This window comes from Artibeus jamaicensis, unplaced genomic scaffold, assembly GCF_021234435.1.
Source record: "Artibeus jamaicensis isolate MK-2021 breed Jamaican fruit bat unplaced genomic scaffold, CSHL_Jam_final scaffold_3307, whole genome shotgun sequence".
Lineage (NCBI taxonomy): Eukaryota > Metazoa > Chordata > Mammalia > Chiroptera > Phyllostomidae > Artibeus > Artibeus jamaicensis.
The window spans coordinates 6,967,844-6,988,562 of NW_026522040.1; the positions used below are offsets into that span (position 1 = coordinate 6,967,844).

At 40.2% G+C, this 20,719-nt stretch overlaps 1 protein-coding gene and 1 pseudogene across 4 annotated transcripts in view; both read left to right on the forward strand.

Annotated features, from left to right (window-relative positions):
- The window catches only part of TNPO3 (transportin 3), a 103,637-nt gene that overhangs the window by 21,192 nt on the left and 61,726 nt on the right, over nucleotides 1-20,719 (forward strand). For 2 of the 4 annotated variants that reach the window (XM_053657076.1, XM_053657077.1), the window contains 3 exons: nucleotides 12,357-12,557; nucleotides 13,550-13,623; nucleotides 17,347-17,503. In XM_053657076.1, coding sequence (XP_053513051.1) covers nucleotides 12,357-12,557; nucleotides 13,550-13,623; nucleotides 17,347-17,503 — 432 coding nt within the window. Of the gene's footprint in view, nucleotides 1-1,702; nucleotides 1,793-1,873; nucleotides 1,899-12,356; nucleotides 12,558-13,549; nucleotides 13,624-17,346; nucleotides 17,504-20,719 lie in introns of those variants that run through there. The other 2 variants (XM_053657078.1, XM_053657079.1) reach the window with 2 other exon arrangements.
- Nucleotides 641-724, forward strand: LOC119065658 (uncharacterized; annotated as a pseudogene).

Consider the following 20,719-nt stretch of genomic DNA (forward strand, 5'->3'; position numbering starts at 1 on the left):
ATGTATATGAGGCTGTTCCCTGCATAACTGCATGTTTACAGCAGACTTCTTTTATATGTTGAAAGAGTACATTCTAAGCGATAAATGGTATAGTGAATACATAAACCAGTAACCAAGTTTTTATTATCACTCTCAAGTATTATGTACTATACGTAGTTGTATGTGCTGTACTTTGTGTCACTGGTGGTGCAGTAGCTTCGTTTACACTAGCACAACTAGATGCTACACATACGACATTATGGCAGCTGCAGTGTCACTAGGTGATAGGAGTTTCTCAGCTCCACTGTGATCTGCGGGACCCCGTGCATATGCTGTCCATTGTTGAAACGTTATTATGCAGCCCGTGCATGACTGTATGGTCTTCACGGTGCTGGGATAATTTCCTTCTGTTTTTAGTTTGTTGAGTATCTTTATCATGAAAGAGTTTTAAATTTTGTCAAATACCTCTTTTGTATCAATGGAGATGTTTATGTTTTTGCTCATTCTATTAATGTGGTTTATTACATTGTTTAATTTTTATATGTTAAACCACCCTTGCATTTCATGAATAAATTCTACACGGTCATGGTATATAATCCTTTAATACTGAATTTGAAGATTAGTGTGGCCCCTGCACACGGATGACACACTAATTTGTGAGGCATTCCATATTTTTAATGATACAGAGAAGATTAGCATGGCCCCTGCACAAGGATGAATATTGAATTTGGTTTGCAAGTATTTTGTTGAAGGTTTTTTTTTTCCATCAGTATTCATAAGAGATACTGGTTTGTAGTTTTCTTACGGAATCTTTTGTCTGGCTTTGGTAACAGTGATGCTGGCTTCATGAAATGAATTAGAAAGTGTTCCCTCCTTTTCTTTAATTTTCTTGGAAGAGTTTGAGAAGGATTGGTGTTAAGTCTTCTGTAAATGTTTGGTAGAATTCACCAATAAATCCATCTGGTCCTGGGCTTTTCTTTGTTTTACATTACTTTGTTTCTTTGTTTTAGGTTTTAGAGTACTAATTTAATCTCTTTGCTAGTTATAGTAATACAGTCTATTCAGATTTTCTATTCTTGATTCAGTCTTGGTATGTATCTAGGAATTTGTGCATTTAATCTAGATTATGTAATTTGTTGGTGTATAGTTCATAGTATTTCTTTTTTTTTTTTTTTATTTCTCTTTAGAAGGGAAGGAGAGAGGGAGAGAAATATCAATGTATGCTTGCTTCTGGTGCATCCCCTGCTGGGAACTGGCCCGCAACCCAGGCATGTGCCCTGTCGGGGAATCTAACCGTGATCTTTTGGTTCAAAGGCCTGTGCTCAATCCATTGAGCTACACTAGCCAGGGCATATTTCTTATAATCCTTTTTGTTTCTATAACATTGATAGTAATGCCCCCACTGTCATTTCATTTCTGCCTTTTTTCTTAATCTAGACTAAAGGTTTGTTAATTTGGATGATCTTTTTAAAGAATCACATATTGGTTTTCCTATTTTCTGTTTTTTATATTTTTGCTCTAATCTTTATTATTTCCTTCCTTATGCTAGCTTTGGGTTTAGTGTGTTCTTTTTCTAGATCCTTAAGGTGTAAAGTTAGGTGGTTGGTTTGAGATGTGCTTCTTTTTCTTTTTCTTTTTCTTTTTCTTTTTTCTTTTTTCAATTCTCACCCAAGGACATTTTTTTTCCATTGCTTTTAGAGAGAGAGGAAGGGAGAGAGGAAGGGAGGGAGAAAAACATCGAATGGTTGCCTCCCCTACACGCCTGGACCGGGGATCATACGCACCCGGACTGGGGATGGAACCCACAACCTAGGTATGTGCCCTGACCGGGAATCGAACCCGCAACCTTTCGGCTACGGGACAATGCTCCAACCAACTGAGCTACACCGGCTAGGGCGAGACGTGCTTCTTTTTTTAATGTAAGTGTAAAAAGCTGTAAAATTCTTAGAACTGTTTCAGTGCATTTCATAAGTTTTGGTATATTGTGTTTCTATTTTCATTTGTCTTAAGATATTTCCTAATTTCTTTTTTAACCCACTGTATGCTTTAGAATGTATTTAATTTTTCCATACTTGTGAATTTTCCAGGTTTTCTTCTATTAATTTCATTGTGATTCAAAAAATAATTTCTGTGATTTCACCCCTTCTATGTTTATTAAGACTTGTTTTGTGGTCTGGCATCTGGTCTATCCTGGAGACGGTTCAGTCTTTTGAGGTATAGTTCCTATTTCCTTCGCCGAGTCCCAGCTGAAACTGAGGAGTGTTACCCGGGCTCCTCTTCCTTGGTGAGCCCTAAATTTGTTTTCATCCCCCTAGTCTTACTAGACTGCCCAAGGATCTTCAGCTTCTTCTTAGCCTTTTGTCTTCCACTTTCAAATAGGTAAATGCCTTGAGAGGAAAAGTGGAGTCAAATACTGGACCGAACTCTCTGCTCTCTATTCCCTGTCTCTGGAATCTGTGGCCTCATGTCCTGGCTGTCTTGGTAGTTTTTGATGTCTTCAAACAAGTTATTTAAAATTTTATTATTATTATTTTTAAAGATTTTATTTATTTATTTTTATGCATAGGGGAAGGGAGGGAGAAAGAGAGGGAGAGAAACACCAAAGTGCAGTGCCTCCTGCACGCCCCCCACCGGGACCTGGCCCACGGCCCAGGTGTGTGCCCTGACTGGGACTCAAACCGGCAACTCTTTGGTTCACGGGCCAGCATTCAGTCTACTGTACCACACCAGCCAGGGCTAAACAAGTTATTTTTATTCATCTTTGTACTTGTTTTAGGCTGTAAAATTGGTGTAATGCCAGCTAGTGTGTTATAACTGAAGGTAATGTACCTGATAAATGCTATGAGAGTGATAGTTTCAGGTTGTTTGGGGAACATGTAGGGCATAAAACTAAATCCTGTAGTTAAAAAAATTTCACTTTTCTAAAAAAAAAAGTGTAATCCAAATATTTACAAAAAGATCTGTATCTTTGTTTTTCAATTATACATAGGGTCTGGCAGAAATAACACCCATCTTTCATTACAAAATCATAAGCATGTAATTCTGTAACATAACAATATTACACTCAAGCACACCATGTGACATTTTAGGAGAAATGTTCAAATTAAAACTATAAATTATTACATCCGCATTACTGCCTATCAACCGCACTCAAGCAGGCGTTACTTCTGCTGGACCTTGTATTTTGGAGATCTTTTCATATTAGGGCTGTTAAATACATCTTTATTTCTAAAGGCAATTCCAATTGATATGTTAAAAAATATTCAAACATATTAAAGGTGCTTGGAAAATAAATCTTTGCATTCCTACTCCCAGTTTTCCAGAAGGAAATTATATTTTTGTTTTGTTTTGACTTTTGGTTTTGCCTTTCATCCTTCAGATCTCTCCTTTTAAGGAGATAGAAATATTTAAGTCAGAAATATGCATAACCCAGAATGTTACAGATACAGTTGGTATTATTTGCTAGTTTCTGCCACTCAGATTAAAGTTCACATAGCATGGCACAGTCAATGAATTTTTCACAAGGGAGAAAGGCTCTCATACTAGTACAATTTAATAATAGGCAATATTGTTTTTTTTTTTTAATAAAGATTTTATTTATCTTTAGAGGGGAAGGGAAGGAGAGAGGGAGAGAAACATCAATGTGTGGTTACCTTTCATGCATCCCCTGCTGGAAACTGGCCTGCAGGGAACTGGCCTGCAACCCAGGCACGTCCCCTAACTGGGAATCGAACCGCAATTGTCTGGTTTGCAGGCCCGTGCTCAATCCACTGAGCTACACCAGCCAGGGCTGGCAATATTGGGTTTTTTTGTTGTTGTTTTATTGTATTCTGTTTTTAAACAGATACAGAAAACCATACAGAACAAATGTGTAACTTGGTGAATTACTGTATACAGTGTCCTTGAAGCCAACACTCAAGTCAAGAAATAGAACTTCACTCGCCACTCCAGAAGTCTTCCTTGTGCCTGATTTGACATAACTGCTCCCTCTCCCTAAAAGTAACCTCTTTCCTTTCATATTAATCTCTTTTTTTATTTATCTTTATGGTTTTATCACCCAAGTGGGTACCCTTCAACATCATACTTTGGTCTTCCTGTTGGTTTTTAAAATGTCTTTCAAGTGTCTTTTAATCTGAAGTTTCTCTCTGTAGATTATTAATCTGTTGAGGAATATGGGCCATTTGACATGTTGCGAGTCCCTACAGTCTGGATTTTGATAATGGTATAGTTAATGATACAGTTCTCCTCTCTGCTGTATTTCTGTTTCCTGCAGATTGCTAGCTGGATCCAGAGGCTTGATGAGACAGGTTGATTTGGACCTACTGTCAGTATGGTACCATTCCCAGGATGCACGTACTATCGATTGTCTGTCTCTGTTCACATGATCTACTACTGTGAAACAAATTACGGTACCTCAGAACAGTGACTTAGAACAAAAACCGGTTCATTATGCCTCATCACTTTGTAGGTCGCGAATTCAAGTGGGACTCTGTGGAAGACAATCGTATGAGGCACACGTGTGGTGGAAGAGCTGGTGTGGAGGTTCGAAGATGGCTTTACTTACATGCTTGGCGCTCTGGGAGGAATGACTGATAGGCTAAATTTAGCTGTGCGCCTCTTGCTTTCTATGACTTTCCAGATATTTCCTGGTGTCTCTCTCTCTCTCTCTCTCTCTCTCTCTTTTTTTTAAAAAAGATTTTATTTACCATCCTGTCTGATATAGCTCAGTGGATTGAGCTCGGGCCTGAGAACCAAAGGGTCACCCCTTCGATTCCCAGTCAGGGCACATGCCTGGGTTGCAGGCCAGTTCCCAGCAGGGGACCCCCAAGAGGCAACCATACATTGATGTTTCTCTCCCTCTCTCCTTCCCTTCCCCTCTAAAGATAAGTAAATAAAATCTTTTTTAAAAACCTTAAAAATATTTTATCTATTTTTTTTTTTAGAGAGAGGGGAAGGGAGGGAGAAAGAGAGGGAGAGGAACACTGATGTATGAGAGAAACTACATCCATTGCCTCTCACATGCCCTTAACTGGGGACTGGCCTGTAACCCTGGCTTGTGCCCTGGCTGGGAATCGAACTGCCAACCTTTCACTTTGTGGGGTGACACCCAGCCAACTAAGCCACACTCATCAAGGCTACTGGTCTCTTGACATTGTCTCTCCAGCAGAGTAGTCTGAGTTCTTACATGGTAAATGTCAGAGACTGTGGACATAGAGTAAGACCACCATGATAACTAATAAATATGGGGGTATAACACTTTCAATACCATTTTTCTCTTTAAAGTTTCACCCACTAATTCTATCATTTATATGTGAATCTTGCCAGTAGCAATTACTTGAAATGGTGTAATGGTGGTTTTTCTGCTTTTCTCATTCCTTCTACGTTAACTGTCATTCTTCTGTAGATAAGGTGTCATATACCTATAAGTAACTTCTTAAGAGTTATTTACTCACTTGTTAATTCATACCAGTATGCACTCATGGATTTTTTTTTTTAATTTTTGAGTTATCATCTAAAACTATCAATTTTGTTATCCAGGTTTTTTAGCTGTGGCCACTGGGAGCTCTTTCAGGACGGTTCTTATGTCCTTTGGACTTTTAACTGGTTTTTAAAATGTTTTTCTGGCCTGCTTTTCTTGTAGGGATGTTACTCTGTTTATTATTTTCTTGTTTTCCGTATGTGTGTGTGTGTGTGTGTGTGTGTACATATCAATTGTTATTTTTTGTGAAGTTAGTTTTTCCAAACTTTCAGAAGGCATAGTTAAGGATAGTATTTCCAAATTCAAGAGTTTCCTTATCTGTTGTTTTCAGGTAGTATTTACAAATATGGTGGTTTATTGCTGATTTCCTAGCTCTGTTACCTTCTCCTTTTTCCTTTTTGTCTCTGTTGTACTTGTCCTGTGTATTTTTGATTCTGTTTATGCCACTTTCTCCTCGCTTTGGAGCCTGTTGTAGCTCTTCAGTTCCAAGAGTCTATAGAGGCTCCCTTCTCCTGAGGCCTTAGGTAGGCCTCTTCTACTTACCTTTCTACTCGCTAAAACCCCTTCCATTTTCAAATACAGTTCTCAGATTGGTTCCCTGTGCTTTCTAGTGAACACCCATTGGCTCTTCTGTTGTTCGTCTGCTCTGAGATCCATTAGCCAGCCTGTTCCTTCTACTTCGACTTTTTAAAAATTTTTTTATTGATTATGCTGTTACAGTTGTTCTATTCCCCCCTTCATTCCCCTCCACCCTACCCCCCATCCCCACCATTACCCCCCTTTAGTTTATGACCATGTGTCTCAAGTCCTTTAGATTCTATATTTTCCATGCTATTCTTGCCCCCCCAATCTATTTTCTTTCTACTGTCTATGCTACTTATTTTCTGTACCTTCTCCCCCCTTCTCCTCCTCCCACTCCCCTGTTGCTAACCCTCCTTGAGATCTTCTTTTCTATGTTTCCACTCCTGATCTAGCTGTCCTTTTAGTTTGCTTTCGTTTTAGGTGTGGTTGTTAATAACTGTGAGTTTGTTGTCCTTTCACTGTTCATGTTTCTTTAACTTCTTTTTCTTAGATAAGTCCCTTTAACATTTCATATAATAAGGGCTTGGTGATGATGAACTCCTTGAATTTGATCTTATCTGAGAAGCACCTTATCTGTCCTTCCATTTTAAATGAAAGTTTTGCTGGATAGAGCAATCTTGGTTGTAGGTCTTTAGATTTCATGACTTGGAATATCTCTTTCCAGCCCCTTCTTGCCTGTAAGGTCTCTTTTGAGAAATCCGCTGACAGTCTGATGGGGACTCCTTTGTAGGTGACTGTCCCCTTAGCTCTTGCTGCTTCTAGGATTCTCTCCTTCATTTTAATCTTGGCTAATGTAATTATGATGTGCCTTGGTGTGTTCCTTCTTGGGTCCAACTTCTTTGGGACTCTCTGAGCTTCCTGGATTTCCTGGAAGTCTATTTCCTTTGCCAGATTGGGGAAATTCTCCTTCATTATTTGTTCAAATAAGTTTTCCACTGGTGGCTGTGCCTTTCCCCCTTCTGGTACCCCTATAATTCGGATGTTGGAGCGTTTAAAGATGTCCTGGAGGTTCCTCAGACTCTCCTCATTTCTTTGAATTCTTGCTTCTTGACTCTTTTCTGTTTGGCCATTATTTGCTTTCTTCTGGTCCACTCCATTGATTTGAGTCCCAGTTTCCTTTTCATTGCGATTGGTGTCCTGTGCAATTCCATTCATTTCAATTAGTTTCACCTTTATATATTTGTCTAATTTGTGGCTATAATCAACCAGTTCTGTGAGGATCCTGATGACCAGTGTTTTAAACTGTGCGTCTGAGAGTTTTGCTATTTCTTCATCGCTTAGATCTATGGGCTCTGGGGCTTTGAGGTCTTCTTGCGACATTTTTGGTCTGTTCTGGCCCTTTAAGTGTGAGAAGCGGTGGCTTGGACTCCCAGGTCGCTGGGTTGTGATGCTGTATGTGGGAGCGTGGTCATAGCGGGGAAATGGCGACCCCCTCTGCTGTTTCTCACAGCTGGGTGAGGATTAGCATCTTAGGTGGTTCACCTGGGCCGGGCCACTCAGAGTCGCTGGGTTATGAAGCTGTATGTGGGGGCGTGGTCAGAGCAGGGAAATGGCAGCGCCCTCCACTGCCGCTTGCCGTGGGGACCCGCCGGCCCGGTCCAACCGCCCACTCCCTCGCCTGTCCACCCGCGCACAAATGGGCGACCACAGTCAACACACAGCACCGCTTCCCCGCTGTCTCCCCCGCGGTCGCTCGCCTGGTGGCTTGCTCGGTCGCTCACTAGGTCCAACCCTGCGCCCTGGATTCCGCGCCTGAGTCCGTCTGACTGAGTCCTGTGCAATCCTGCTTCACCAGCCGCTGGTTTTGCCCCTTACCGGTCAGGCTGAAGAATTTGTTGTTAACGGACTTCCGAAAAGTTCAATTTTCCGTGTTCTGGCTGTGTTTTCTGTTGCTAAAATTTAGTTGTCTCTAAACTTGGTTGTGTGAGAAGGCACGGCACATCCACCTATGCCTCCATCTTGGCGGAAGTTCCCCTACTTCGACTTTTACTGAAGCTGAAACTATACAAGTCTTACAGACGTTACTGGTTTGTCCCCAACACTTATAATTTGGAGTTCTTGGAGATAATTGGATAACACCTAGGTTTGTTATAAATGTCTATAGTGCTTTGGTTTTCCTGTTTGATTGCTCTTTTTAAAAAAGTTATATTTTTGTCCTGGCTGGTATGGCTCAATGGATTGAGCATGGGCTGCGAACCAAAGGGTCTCTGGTTCGATTCCCAGTCAGGGCACGTGCCTGGGTTGCAGGCCAGGTTCCCCAGTGGGGGCCACGTGAGAGGCAACCACACATTGATGTTTCTCTCCCTCTCTTTCTCCCTCCTTTCCCCTGTCACTAAAAATAAATAAATAAAACAAAAAAAAGATGTAAAAAGTTTATTTTATTGATTATGCTATTACAGTTGTCCTGATTTTCCCCCGTGCACCCTCTCCACTCAGTGCCCCCCATTCCCTTAGACACTCACCACACCATTGGTCATGAGTGTGAGTCCGTTGGCTACTCCATTTTCTGTGCTGTACTGTACATGCCCATGGCCATTCTGTAACTACCTTGTTTGTACTTCTTAATCCCCTCTCCACCCTTTCCCTCACACCTGCCTCCCATGTGGCAGCCATCAAAACGCTCTCTGACTCCATAATTCTGTCTCTGTTTTTCTCATCTGTGTAGTTTGCTTTTTAGATTCACTTATTGATAGATAGGTATTTTGGCCATTTTATTGTTCATAGTTTTGATATCTTTTTTTATCTTAAATAATTTCTGTTAACATTTCATATAATAACTGTTTGGTGATGATGAACTCCTTTAGTTTTTTCTTGTCTGGGAAGCTCTTTATCTGCCCTTCAAGTCTAAATGAAGCTTTGCTGGGTAGAGCAGTCTTGGCTCTGGGTTTCTGCTTTTCATGACTTAATATGTCTTGCCAATCTCTTCTAGCCTGCAAAGTTTCTTTTGAGAAATCAGCTGACAGTCTTATGGGCACTCGTTTATAGGTAATTATCTGCTTTTTTGTTGCTGTTTTTAAGATTCTCTATCTTTAATCTTTGGCATTTTAATTTTGATGTCTCTTGGATCGGATCTCTTTGGACACCATCTTGTATGGGACTCTCTGTGCTTCCTGGACTTTGGCTATTTCTTTCACCAAATTAGGGAAGTTTTCTTTCATTATTTTTTCAAGTGGATTTCCAATTTCTTGCTCTTTCTCTTCTCCTTCTGGTACCTCTATGATATGAGTGTTGGATCTCTTCAAATTTCCTAGGGATGCTTATACTATGCTCATATTTGGGGGTTCTTTTTTCTTCTTGTTCTGATTTTTTTTCTTATGTTCCAAATTATTGATTTGATTCTTGGCTTCATCCACTCTATTGTTGTAAATTTGTTCTTATTTCAGTTAGTGTTTCTGATTGGATCTTTTTTATGCTGCTGAGGTCCTCAGTAAGTTCCTTGAGCATTCTTAAAACCAGTGTTTTAAACTCTGCGCCTGATAGATTGCTTGTCTGCATTTCATTTAGCTTTTTTTCTGGAGTTTGGATCTTTTCCTTCATTTGGGCCGTGCTTCTTTGTCTCCTCATTTTGGCAGCCTCTCTGTGTTTATTTCTATGTATTAGGTAGAGTTGCTTTGACTTTGTGTCTTGGTTGCGTGGCCTAATGTAGTACGTGTCCTGTAGGGTCCAGTGGCACAACCTTCCCTATCACCCAAACTGAGTACTTGAGGTGTGCTCTTCATGTGCACTGAGTACACCCTCCTCTTGTAGTTGAGTCTTGGTTGCTGTTGGCAGGTCAATGGCAAGGAATTACCCAGGCCAGTCAGCTGCATGGATGGACAGGGACAGGGTGATGGTGCTCCAGCATGGTCTGTAGCTCTCCATTAGGTGTGCTGGCCCTGGGGTTTCCCAAGTAGTGCAGGCCAAGTTCAGCACCACCCCCCCACCTGTGTTTTGCCCAGGGCTATCTTGCCTGAGCTATAAAGCAGTCAGAGGGCTTACTTGTGCTACTTATTTGGAGATTGCCAGTGAAGCCAAGCTGTGAATGTAGGCTGGATGCTGCTAGTGCCTGGCCCGGCGCTCACAGGTGCCAGCTATTACTTGTTTGAGAGGATTTAGGAAATTGTGAAGCATGAGCCAATACCAGCCATTCATATGGAAAAGCAGCTTGGGTAGGCCTGTAATCTGGGTGGGGTGGAGTCTCTGGGGATCTCCTACACAGGTCAGACAGTGTTAGCCAGATTGATGGAGTCACAGATATGGCACCAGTTTGTCTGGTCTGTGCTCAGTCTGGATGAATGTGGTTTCTTTAATTCTTTAGTTATCAGACTTCCATTCAACTGGATTTCTGATGGTTCCAAGCAATGGCGTTTCTATATTTTAGTTGTAATTTTGATGTGGTTTTGCAAAGAGGTAAGCTATGTCTGCCAATACCTCCATCTAGAGCATAAGTTGGTTCTGTTTTTATGAAGGAATTTATGGAAATTCCAAAGCTTCATAGAATCTTTTTGCTATTATTTTTTAAAATATCACTTTGAGCCCTGACCTGTGTGGCTCAGTTGTTGGGCATCATCCTGCAGATTAAAAAAAAGGTTGATGGTTCAATCCCTGTCAGAGCACATGCCTAGTTTGCAGGCTGTCCCAGTTGGGGGCATGTAGGAAGCAACTGATCTATATTTCTCTCCTCTTTCTCCCTCATTTCCTCTCTCCCTAAATATAAAGAAATAAAATCTTTAAAAAATATATCAGTTTGAGCAAAATGTATTTTGATGGCTGGTTAAAGTAGCATGTGATTGGGTTACTGGTTGAACAATGAATAACTAAAAACTGTGTGGCTGGGCTCTGTCGTACATGGTGCGGCTCAGCTGGGGCATCGTCCCACGAATCGGAAGGTCTCCAGATTGATTCGGGTCGGGGCACCTGCCTAGCTTGCGTGTTTGGTCCTTGGCCTGGGTGCATAGAGAGGTAACTCATTGATGTTTCCCTCTCATATTGATGTTTCTTTCCCTCCTTTTCTCCCTCCCTTCTCTTTTCTCTAAAAATAAATAAATAAAGTCTTGGGGGTGATAAAAAACTATGTGACTGGAAGATTTTTTTTCCTGATATACTGGGGTACAAATTCCAAAAATGGTAATAAAACATTTTATTTAGAAAAAAAGTTAATGTTTCATGATTAAAGTATATTCTACCAGCTTACTGATTTAAAGCTAAGTTTTATTTCAAGAAATCTGTGGTGAATTTTAAGGTCTCTATTTTTAATGTACTTTGGGAACTTGTACAGGCCATTTATTTTTACCTTTTTCTCTTCCTTGATTTCCTGTTTATCTTTGGAAAGATCTTGAAGATTCACTAATGCATTACTTGTGAAGTGCTCTATCTTCATAAAAAATGGACTAGGTAAATCCGTGTGATCTCTCTTCACAGTTGGCTCTATTCCTGAATTGAGGTTGAATTTTTTTTTTCAGTCCATTGTTGCTAGTCTGTTTTAGCCTCCTCCCAGGCAGAGGCAGTTTGGTGTAGAATTGGTGTAGATGCTTTAGAATTTATCAGTTGTTACTTAGTTGCCTGTTGTGTACTGCTTCATTTATTCTCAAAGTTATCTTTCAGTATAGGACTGACTCCCTTTTCTTACTATGATTAGCTGTTAGAGACCAAATTCTATGCTTTTGTTCTATTTATTATTTCTGTAGATAAATTTATTTGCTCTTGTGAAAATGATTTTAGTAGCATATATGGTGCTTGGCCAAATAGAAATACATAAAAAATAATTCACTTATGTGAGATAATTCACTTGGGTTGAGATAGTTTTTCTGAGGTTTTATCAGGAACTAAAGATTGAAATATAGGCCTTATTGAGACTATATGAAATATAGTCTCCTGTTTATTGATATGTTAAAATAGTTTCCAGACTCAATTCTCAGAGTGAACAAAGTTTATTTATTTTTAAATGGAAAAGAGAAGAAATATCCAACGTATAGATTAGGGTTGGAAAGTTATACAGTGACATTTTAGTAGAAACTTTTATGACATTTTTTTCTTCATACTCTTTCCCCTCCCTACACAATGAATGATTCTAATCAGTAGGTTTAGATTTATTGATTCAGTTGATAACTCTCATATATGACTTTCTAGAATAAGTGAGAAGAATTTAGGTAATATTTTTGTTGAACAGGGCCTATAAATGTAGAATTTGAAGTATTGGCTGAATTATTGGGTAATTTAGCTTGTCAGATTTTTCTTTCACTATGCTTTCATCTGATTTGTTTATATGTATTGAGGCTGTATGGTATTAAAATTTAGAAAAATAGTTTTTAAGCCATTTTGTTTGATATGATTTCAGGTTCATGCATGGGAAATTTCAGACCAATTGTTACAGATCCGACAGGATGTAGAATCATGCTATTTTGCTGCACAGACAATGAAAATGAAGATCCAGACCTCATTTTATGAGCTCCCTACAGACTCTCATGCCTCTTTACGGGACTCATTACTAACTCATATCCAGAACTTGAAAGACTTGTCACCTGTCATTGTAACTCAGGTAAATTCTAGGCTTCTCATGAGGGAAATGTGTTAAGACCACTTGGATATCAAGTTAATTTTGATGGACATTGCAAAGAGGTTCTGTTTGAGAGGTTCTGTTCTTGTGAAGTACTGTTAACTTTATTACGAATTCATTGCTGTATTCATATAGGTGGATAGAAAGTGAAAAGTTAAATCTTCCGTATTAATCTTAGAGTTCATTTGATTTCCAACTAATTTAAATACTGGAAGTGAGGGAGGTAAGTGTAGGTTTTCGTGGGCAGCCAGGTGCACTACACACGCAAACACCCCCTCCGTTAAAATTGCATATGATAAAAACACTGTGCTCTTCTGGGCCAGAGGTCTACCTAGTTGTCTTTAAAAAACATCTTCCCTAGACCGATTGGCTAATAAAAGTGTCGTGAACTAAATAGTGAACTAGAGCATTTGACCTTTCCCCCCTAGACAAGGAAATAGTGTTAGGAAGGGAAACTGGAAGCTTTAGTGGATACACACCTACATGTGTTCTCTCTGCCTGGCACAGAAGTGCCCTTGAAAAGGAAGGAGGCTTTTGCGTAAGGCTTCAAGATGAGACATGGAAAGAGAACGGAAATGGCAGTCCATTGCTTGAGTGAGTCAGTGGGCTGACTTTGTCAGTAGCTTTGGCCTTTTGGCAAAGCGTTATTTATCTGTCCATGAAGTGTTACGGTATTGCCAAATAAAAGTAAGTATATATTCTGAGGAAAGTTTATAGACTGTTTTTTCTTCTTTTTGTTGTTTTTTGTTTTTCATTTTCAGAGGTTACCTTTTAAATCCCAGCAATTTGTAGCTAGCCCGTAAGGGTTTATATGATACAGATAGTTGGGGGGGGGTCACAGGATATGGGGGTGTGCTAGTCTTGTCATATTGTTTGGAAGAAATTTAGTGTCTTTGTTTTTCAGTTAATATTGATGGTAACCCTGTTTCTGTTCCCCTGTTCTATTCATTTATTTAATTTCTCTCCTTATTCAGCTGGCTTTAGCAATAGCAGACCTTGCCCTACAGATGCCTTCCTGGAAGGGATGTGTACAAACGTTGGTGGAAAAGTAAGTGACTTTGTATTGACTGTATGCTTGCATTTGGGATTACTGTTAACCTACAGAGAGAAATCTGTTAGCAGTAGCTAGACATTTGAACTGTTTCCCCAGGCTCTTAACATGGAATTATTTACTATTAACCTTTGTTAGGTGATGGAAAATCATTTAAAATTTAAATACAGAAATATGTCACCTGGAACATAAAAGACCCTCATAGCCCTGGCTGCTGTGACTCAGTGGATTGCCTGCTGGCCTGCGAGCAAAAGGTTGCCCATTTCCTTCCGGTGAGGGCACGTGCCTGGGTTTCAAGCTGGGTTCCTATTTGGTGGTGTGCAGGAGGCAACTGATTGGTGTATCTCTCACACATTGGTGTTTGTCTCTCTATCTTTCTTCCTCCTTTTCCCTCTCTCTAAAAGGAAATAAATAAAATCTTTAAAAAAAAAAAAGAAGAAAAAAAAACACCCTCACAATTTGCATACACACATCACTTAAATTAACTGCAGCAAAGTCTTTCATTGCCTCATCAGTCACTTGCACTGATACATCATCAGTTCTATAAAAATATTAGAGAATGTTTGAGGTGATACTTAATTGTAAATTGTTATGAGTATATGTTCTTACTGATTGGGGTGTGTTTCATGCCTATCAAAGAGACAATATTATTTTTAGATACTTGGAGCCTGCTACTTTAAATGAAGCATTTCCTTATGGTCTTGACAAGGTAATCTTGATACTTGTTTGCATTTTGGCATTTGGTCAGGAAATTATTTTTTAACAAAATGGTTTTTACCTCCAACTGTAGTATGTCATGGAAGACCTTATATGGATAATTTATGTTTTTAAATATATTTTACTGATTATATTATTACAGTTGTCCCATTTCCCCCCTTCATTCCCCTCCACCCTGCACACCGTCTCCCTCCCACATTCCCCCCCTTTAGTTCATGTCCATGTGTCATAAGTTCTTTAGCTTTTACATTTCCCATACTATTCTTGCCCTCTCCCGTCTATTTTCTGCCTGCCGTCTGTGCTACTTATTCTCTGTACCTCCCCCCCCCTCCTCCCACTCCCCTGTTGCTAACCCTCCATGTGATCTTCATTTGTATGGTTCGCTCCTGATCTAGCTGTCCTCTTAGTTTGCTTTTGTTTTAGGTGTGGTTGCTAGTAATTGTGAGTTTGCTGTCATTTTAATATACATGTTTTTTATCTTCTTTTTCTTAGATAAGTCCCTTTAACATTTATAAAATATGGGCTTGGTGATGATGAACTCCTTCAACTTGACTTGATATGAGAAGCGCTTTATCTGCCCTTCCATTCTAAATGAAAGCTTTGCTGGATAGAGTAATCTTGGATGTAGGTCTTTGGATTTCATGACTTGGAATACTTCTTTCCAGCCCCTTCTTGCCTATAAGGTCTCTTTTGAGAAATCAGCTGACAGTCTGATGGGAAGTCCTTTGTAGGTGACTGTCCCCTTATCTCTTGTTGCTTCTAGGAGTCTCTCCTTCGTTTTAATCTTGGCTAATATAATTATGATGTGCCTTGGCATGTTCCTCTTTGGGTTCAACTTCTTTGGTAGTCTCTGAGCTTCCTGGACTTCCTGGAAGTCTATTTCCTTTGCCAGATTGGGGAAGTTCTCCTTTATTATTTGTTCAAAGAACTTTTCCACTTGTGGCTGTTCCTCTTCCCCTCTGGTACCCCTGTAATTCGGATGTTGGAGCGTTTAAAGGTGTCCTGGAGGTTCCTAAGCCTCTCCTCATTTTTTTGAATTCTTGTTTCTTCATAGTTTTCTGTTTGGTCATTTTTTTCTTTCTTCTGGTCCACTCCCTTGATGTGAGTCCCAGTTTTCTTCCCATCACTATTGGTTTCCTGGGCATTTCTCTTCATTTCACTTAATTTAGCCTTCATTTGTTCCTCTAATTTGTGACTAAAATCAACCAGTTCTGTGAGCATCCTGATCACCAGTGTTTTGAAGTATGCATCTGAAAGTTTGGATATCTCTTGGTCGCTTAGAATTATTGGTTCTGGGGCTTTGAGCTGTTCTTGAGCCATAATTTTTTGGTCTGCTTGCACCTGTTATGTGAGGGGTGGAGCCTTAGGTGTTCACCAGGGCAGGGCTACCCAGGTCGCTGGGTGACACTATGTGGAGGCGAGGTCAGAGAGGGGCAGTGGTGTTTGTTCTGCTCTCTCTCAGATTTCTGCCCCCTCTCCCACTTCCCACAAGCAAATTGGGCCCTTCTCATGCTGGTTCCCGGGTGTGTGGGGTTGTGTACCCTGCAGGACCCCGTGGGTCTCTCCAACTAACTTTCCCGGCACCTTGACCCCAAAAGTCTTGTCAATTGGTGCTTTCAGGCTCTGATTCCCATCTCTGGGGTCCTAGCCTGTGCAGTCAGTCTGTCTCACTGTTGGCTCCTTCCCCTTGTTTATCTGCGCTCGGATGTGTGACCGTGGTCAGCCAACTGCCCTGTGCCCTCACTGGGTCCGTCTGTTGCCACCTGGTGCCTGGTATCTGCCAACCACCACTTGTCCCGGGTGGGTCCATCAATCTTTCCTACCTTACCCTGCTTTGTCACTGACTCTGCTCCTCTTACCGGTCTGGCTGAATGGTTTGTTGTTGTCGGACTTCCGTACAGTTCGATTTTCTGTGTTTTGGCTGCATTTTTGTTACTAAAACTTTGTTGTCTTTAAACTTGGTTGTGTGAGGAGGCACAGTGTTTCCACATACACCTCTGTCTTGGCCAGAGTCTTTATTTTTAACTCCTTGGTTGTCAGACTTCCATACAGTTCGATTTTCTTTCAGTTTTGATTGTTACTTTGTTTCTGAATTGTTGTTGTCCTTATTTTGGTTGTTTGAGGGGGCACAGTGTGTCTACCTATCCCCCCATCTTTGCTGGAAGTCTGGATAGTTTATTTTTTATTTCAGAGTAAGAAGTAAGCAAACACCTTCCTTTCTCCTTATTCCTACATTTCATAGTAACTACTAATGATTGGCTATATATCCCTGTAGACTTTCCTTTAAGCATTTTAAAATAAATAAGTGCATACATATTTTTTTTTAATCCTCACCTGAGAATACTATGCTCAGATTCATTGATTTTTAGAGAGGGGGGAAAAGAAAAGAGAGATAGTGAGAGAGAAACATCGATTGGTTGCTTCCCACACAAACCCTGACCAGGGATCAAATGTACAACCCTTTGGTGTAGGAGATGATGCTCCAGCCAACTGAGCAACCTGACCAGAGTGTACATACATGGTTTAATATATGTATGCTTATATATGTGTTTATTCACTCATATGTAATATGTTTCATATACTTTTTCTACTTAATACATTGTGGTTCTTTTCCTTTGAGACATAGACAGGCATCTCATTATAATGGCAATACATGTTCCATTGTATAATTATCTGTAACCATTTCAGTATTGTTTAATTATGAAGGACCTTGATGGTTTCCCAATATTTCTGCTATTATAAAAAAGTACTGCAGCACACATCTTTGTATGTTCCTATGAGATTTTTTGAAGAATAGATTTCTGGAGGTGGAATTGCTGGGTCAAAGATTATGCAAGTTAAAATGTTGATTTTTAGCTACCCTTTAAAAATTTATCTATTTTTTTCTTTTTAATGGTGAGAATGCTGCTTTTGTTGTCATAGGTTATTCTGATGGCTATTGTTAACCTATGCGATTGCATTTTTTCTGATTCTGAGTAATAACTCATGTCTCTCCGTTTCTAGATACAGCAATGATGTAACTTCTCTGCCTTTTCTGCTGGAGATCCTTACAGTGTTGCCTGAAGAAGTGCACAGTCGTTCCTTACGAATTGGAGCTAACCGGCGCACAGAAATTATAGAAGATTTGGCCTTCTACTCTAGTACAGTGGTATCTCTGTTGGTGAGTAGGTTTCAGATACTAGCTGCCTAGGAGCAGAAACCGTGGTGGTTATTTTGTAACTCAGTTCCATAATTGTGAAGTAGCTTTCTTTGCAATTTCTTTACCTTGCTATTTCACTGTAGCTTGCAAATAGTATTTTATTAGTTGTATAATTCATTCTACAAATATTAGTTGGCAGTCTTCTGAGTTTCTATAAGAAAGTCAAGATGTCCTCATTCTTTTTTAATTTTATGTTTTCAGAATAAGGGTTTGTTTTAAAGCCATCTCAAATGTTACTTTTTTTTCTCCATGGCTTTCTCTTTATGAAGTATTATGGACTTAAGGATTTTTTCTTTTTTTTTTCCTAATATATTTTATTGATTATGCTATTACAGTTGTCACAATTTTTTCCCTTTGACCGGCTCTGCCCGGTATCCCACCTTCCCTCCAGCAATCCCCCCTCTTAGTTTATGTCCATGGGTTGTGCATATAAGTTCTGTGGCTTCTTCCTTTCCTATTCCATTCCTCACATTCCCCTCTTTTATACCTACTAATTATGCTTTTTAATCCTTGCACTTCCCCCCCATTCTCCCCCTTCCTCCTCCCAGCAAATGACTCTCCAAATGATCTCCATTTCTATGATTCTGTTCCTGTTCTGCTTGTTTGCTTAGTTTGGTTTTTTTAGATTCAGTTGTTGATAGTGGTGAATTTGTTGCCATTTTAACATTCATAGTTTTGATCTTTTTTTCCTTAAGTAAATCCCTATAACATTTCATGTAATAATGGCTTGGTGATCATGAATTTCTTTAGCTTTACCTTGTCTGGGAAGCTCTTTATCTGCCTTTCCATTCTAAATGATAGTTTTGCAGGAAATAGTAATTTAGGTTGTAGGTCCTTTCTTTTCATTACTTTGAATACATCTTGCCATTCCCTTCTGGCCTACAAAGTTTGTTTTTGAAAAATCAGCTGACAGTCTTATGAGAACTCCTTTATAGGTAATTATCTGCTTTCCTCTTGCTGCTTTTAAGATTCTTTCTTTATCTTTAAACTTTAGCATTTTAATTATGATGTATCTTGGTGTGGTTCTCTTTGGGTCCAACTTGTTTGGGACTCTGTGCTTCCTGGACTTGTATGTGTATTTCCTTTGCCAGATTAAGGAAGTTTTCTTTTATTATTTTTTCAAATAAGTTTTCAATTTCTTGCTTTTTCTCTTCTCCTTCTATCATCTCTATAATTCAGGTATTGGCATATTTGGAGATGTCCCAGAGGCACCTTACACTATTCCACTGTTTTTTTAATTCTTTTTTCTCCTTGCTGTTCTGATTAAATGCTTATTTCTTCCTTGTGTTCCGAAGAGTTGATTTGAACCCCATCTTCATCTCCCCCTCTGTTGTTTTGCTGCAAATTTTGCTTTATTTCAGTTAGTATAACTTTTATATCTGTTTTGGATCATTTTTATGTTATTGAAGTACTCACTGAGCTCCTTGAGCATCCTACTAACTGATGTTTTAAACTCTGCATTGGATAGGTTGTTTACCTTCATTTTGATTAGTATTTTTCCTGGGGTTATGTTCTGTTCTTTCATTTGGGCAATATTTCTATGTCTTCTTATTTTGGCAGCTTCCCTGTGTTTGTTTCTGTGTATTAGGTGGAGTTGCTTTGACTCCCTGTCTTAGTAGTGTGGCCTGTTGTAGAAAAGAAACCTGTAAATTGCATGGGGGCAGAGCCTTAGGTACTTGGCAGGGTGGGGCAGCCCGCTTCACCACTTTGTGGCTCTGTGTGAGGGGAAGGCTTGAAGAGAGGACAGTACCACTGCCTGGCTTCTGGAGGTTTGCCCAGCACTTGCCCTGTGCGACCGGAGCCCTTCAAGCTGTTGTCCTAGTACTGAATCCCAGAGGGGGTGGGTCTGCATGTGTTTTCAGTCCATGTGGGCCCTTTAAGCTGAGTCTTCTGAAAATGTGGCAGTTTCTTTTGCCACTCCAAGCCCCACTTGTTTTTATAGCCAGAAGTTATAGGGATTTATCTTCCTGGTGCTGGAATCCTGGGCTGTGTGGTCTGGCCTGGGGTTGGGATTGCTTCCTCCCAGGGTATTCCTCCTAATTTTTACCCACCACATGTAAAAGTGGTAGCACCCCTTCCATTGCCGTTGCCTCCCTGCAGCACACCATCTCTCTGGGCCACACCGTGTCTCTGCCCCTCCTGCCTGTCTGGATGACTTTGACTTGTTTAAATCTTTGGTTGTCGGGACTGCCATACAGCTCAATTTTCTGACAGTTCTACGTGTTATTTGTTTTGAGGTCTAGTTGTAATTCTTTCTGTGGTTACGTGAGGAGGAAAAGCACGTTTACCTATGCCTCGGTCTTGACCAGAGGCCTTGACTCATGGATTTTCATTGATTTAGGGTCTCCACTGAGATCATTCTTCTGATGCTTTAAATGTCATAACTTTGGCCACTGAAGAACTTTTTTGCTTTCTAATAAAAAAAGACGACATACTGCACTGATTGGTGTGGCTTATTGGGTTGGATGTCATCCTACAGACTGAAAGGCTGCTGTTTGATTTCCTGTCAAGGCACATACCTGGGTTTCCAGCCGGGGACCCTGTTGGGGGCGTGTGAGCAGCAACCAGTCAATGTTTCTCTTTCTCTTCCCTTCCCCTCCCTATAAAAATTAATTAATTAAAAAAAAGATAACATACTTCTCTTGCTACCTCCTTGTATCAAGCTGGAGTCTTTGGTTCCATTTAAAAGCAGTCTGAGTCCAATCAGTAGAAAGAAACTACACAGTTATAGGTGGGAATGTTTAATGTAAAGAATGATTAATTCTGACAGGAGGTTGCAGTAATGAGGGATTGTCTAGTAAGAAGTAAAGAGAGCTCTAAAGACTATAAACAGAAACAATAAAACAAAGAGAGAAAAAAATATGGGGCCAGTCATTAACCCCAAGGCTGAGATAGAGTTTCCAAGGAATGGAGAGGACAAAGCCCTGGTAGGGAAGCCATTGTGCTGTATGCTGCTGACAGTCTGTCCTCTTAAACTTGCTGGAGATCTGCTTTCCTGGAAGCCCAGAAAAACTGTTCAGGGGAAGTGCCTCGGTAGAGGCACTCTGCCACAAACGCACCTGGGTGTGGGAACCAGGGGAGGCTGCTGGCTGCTGTGCTCTGTGGACTGGAGAAGCTGGGCGTATGGAAAGTGATGGAGAAGTTGTATAGTGGGTCCTTCAATAACGTTGTTTCATT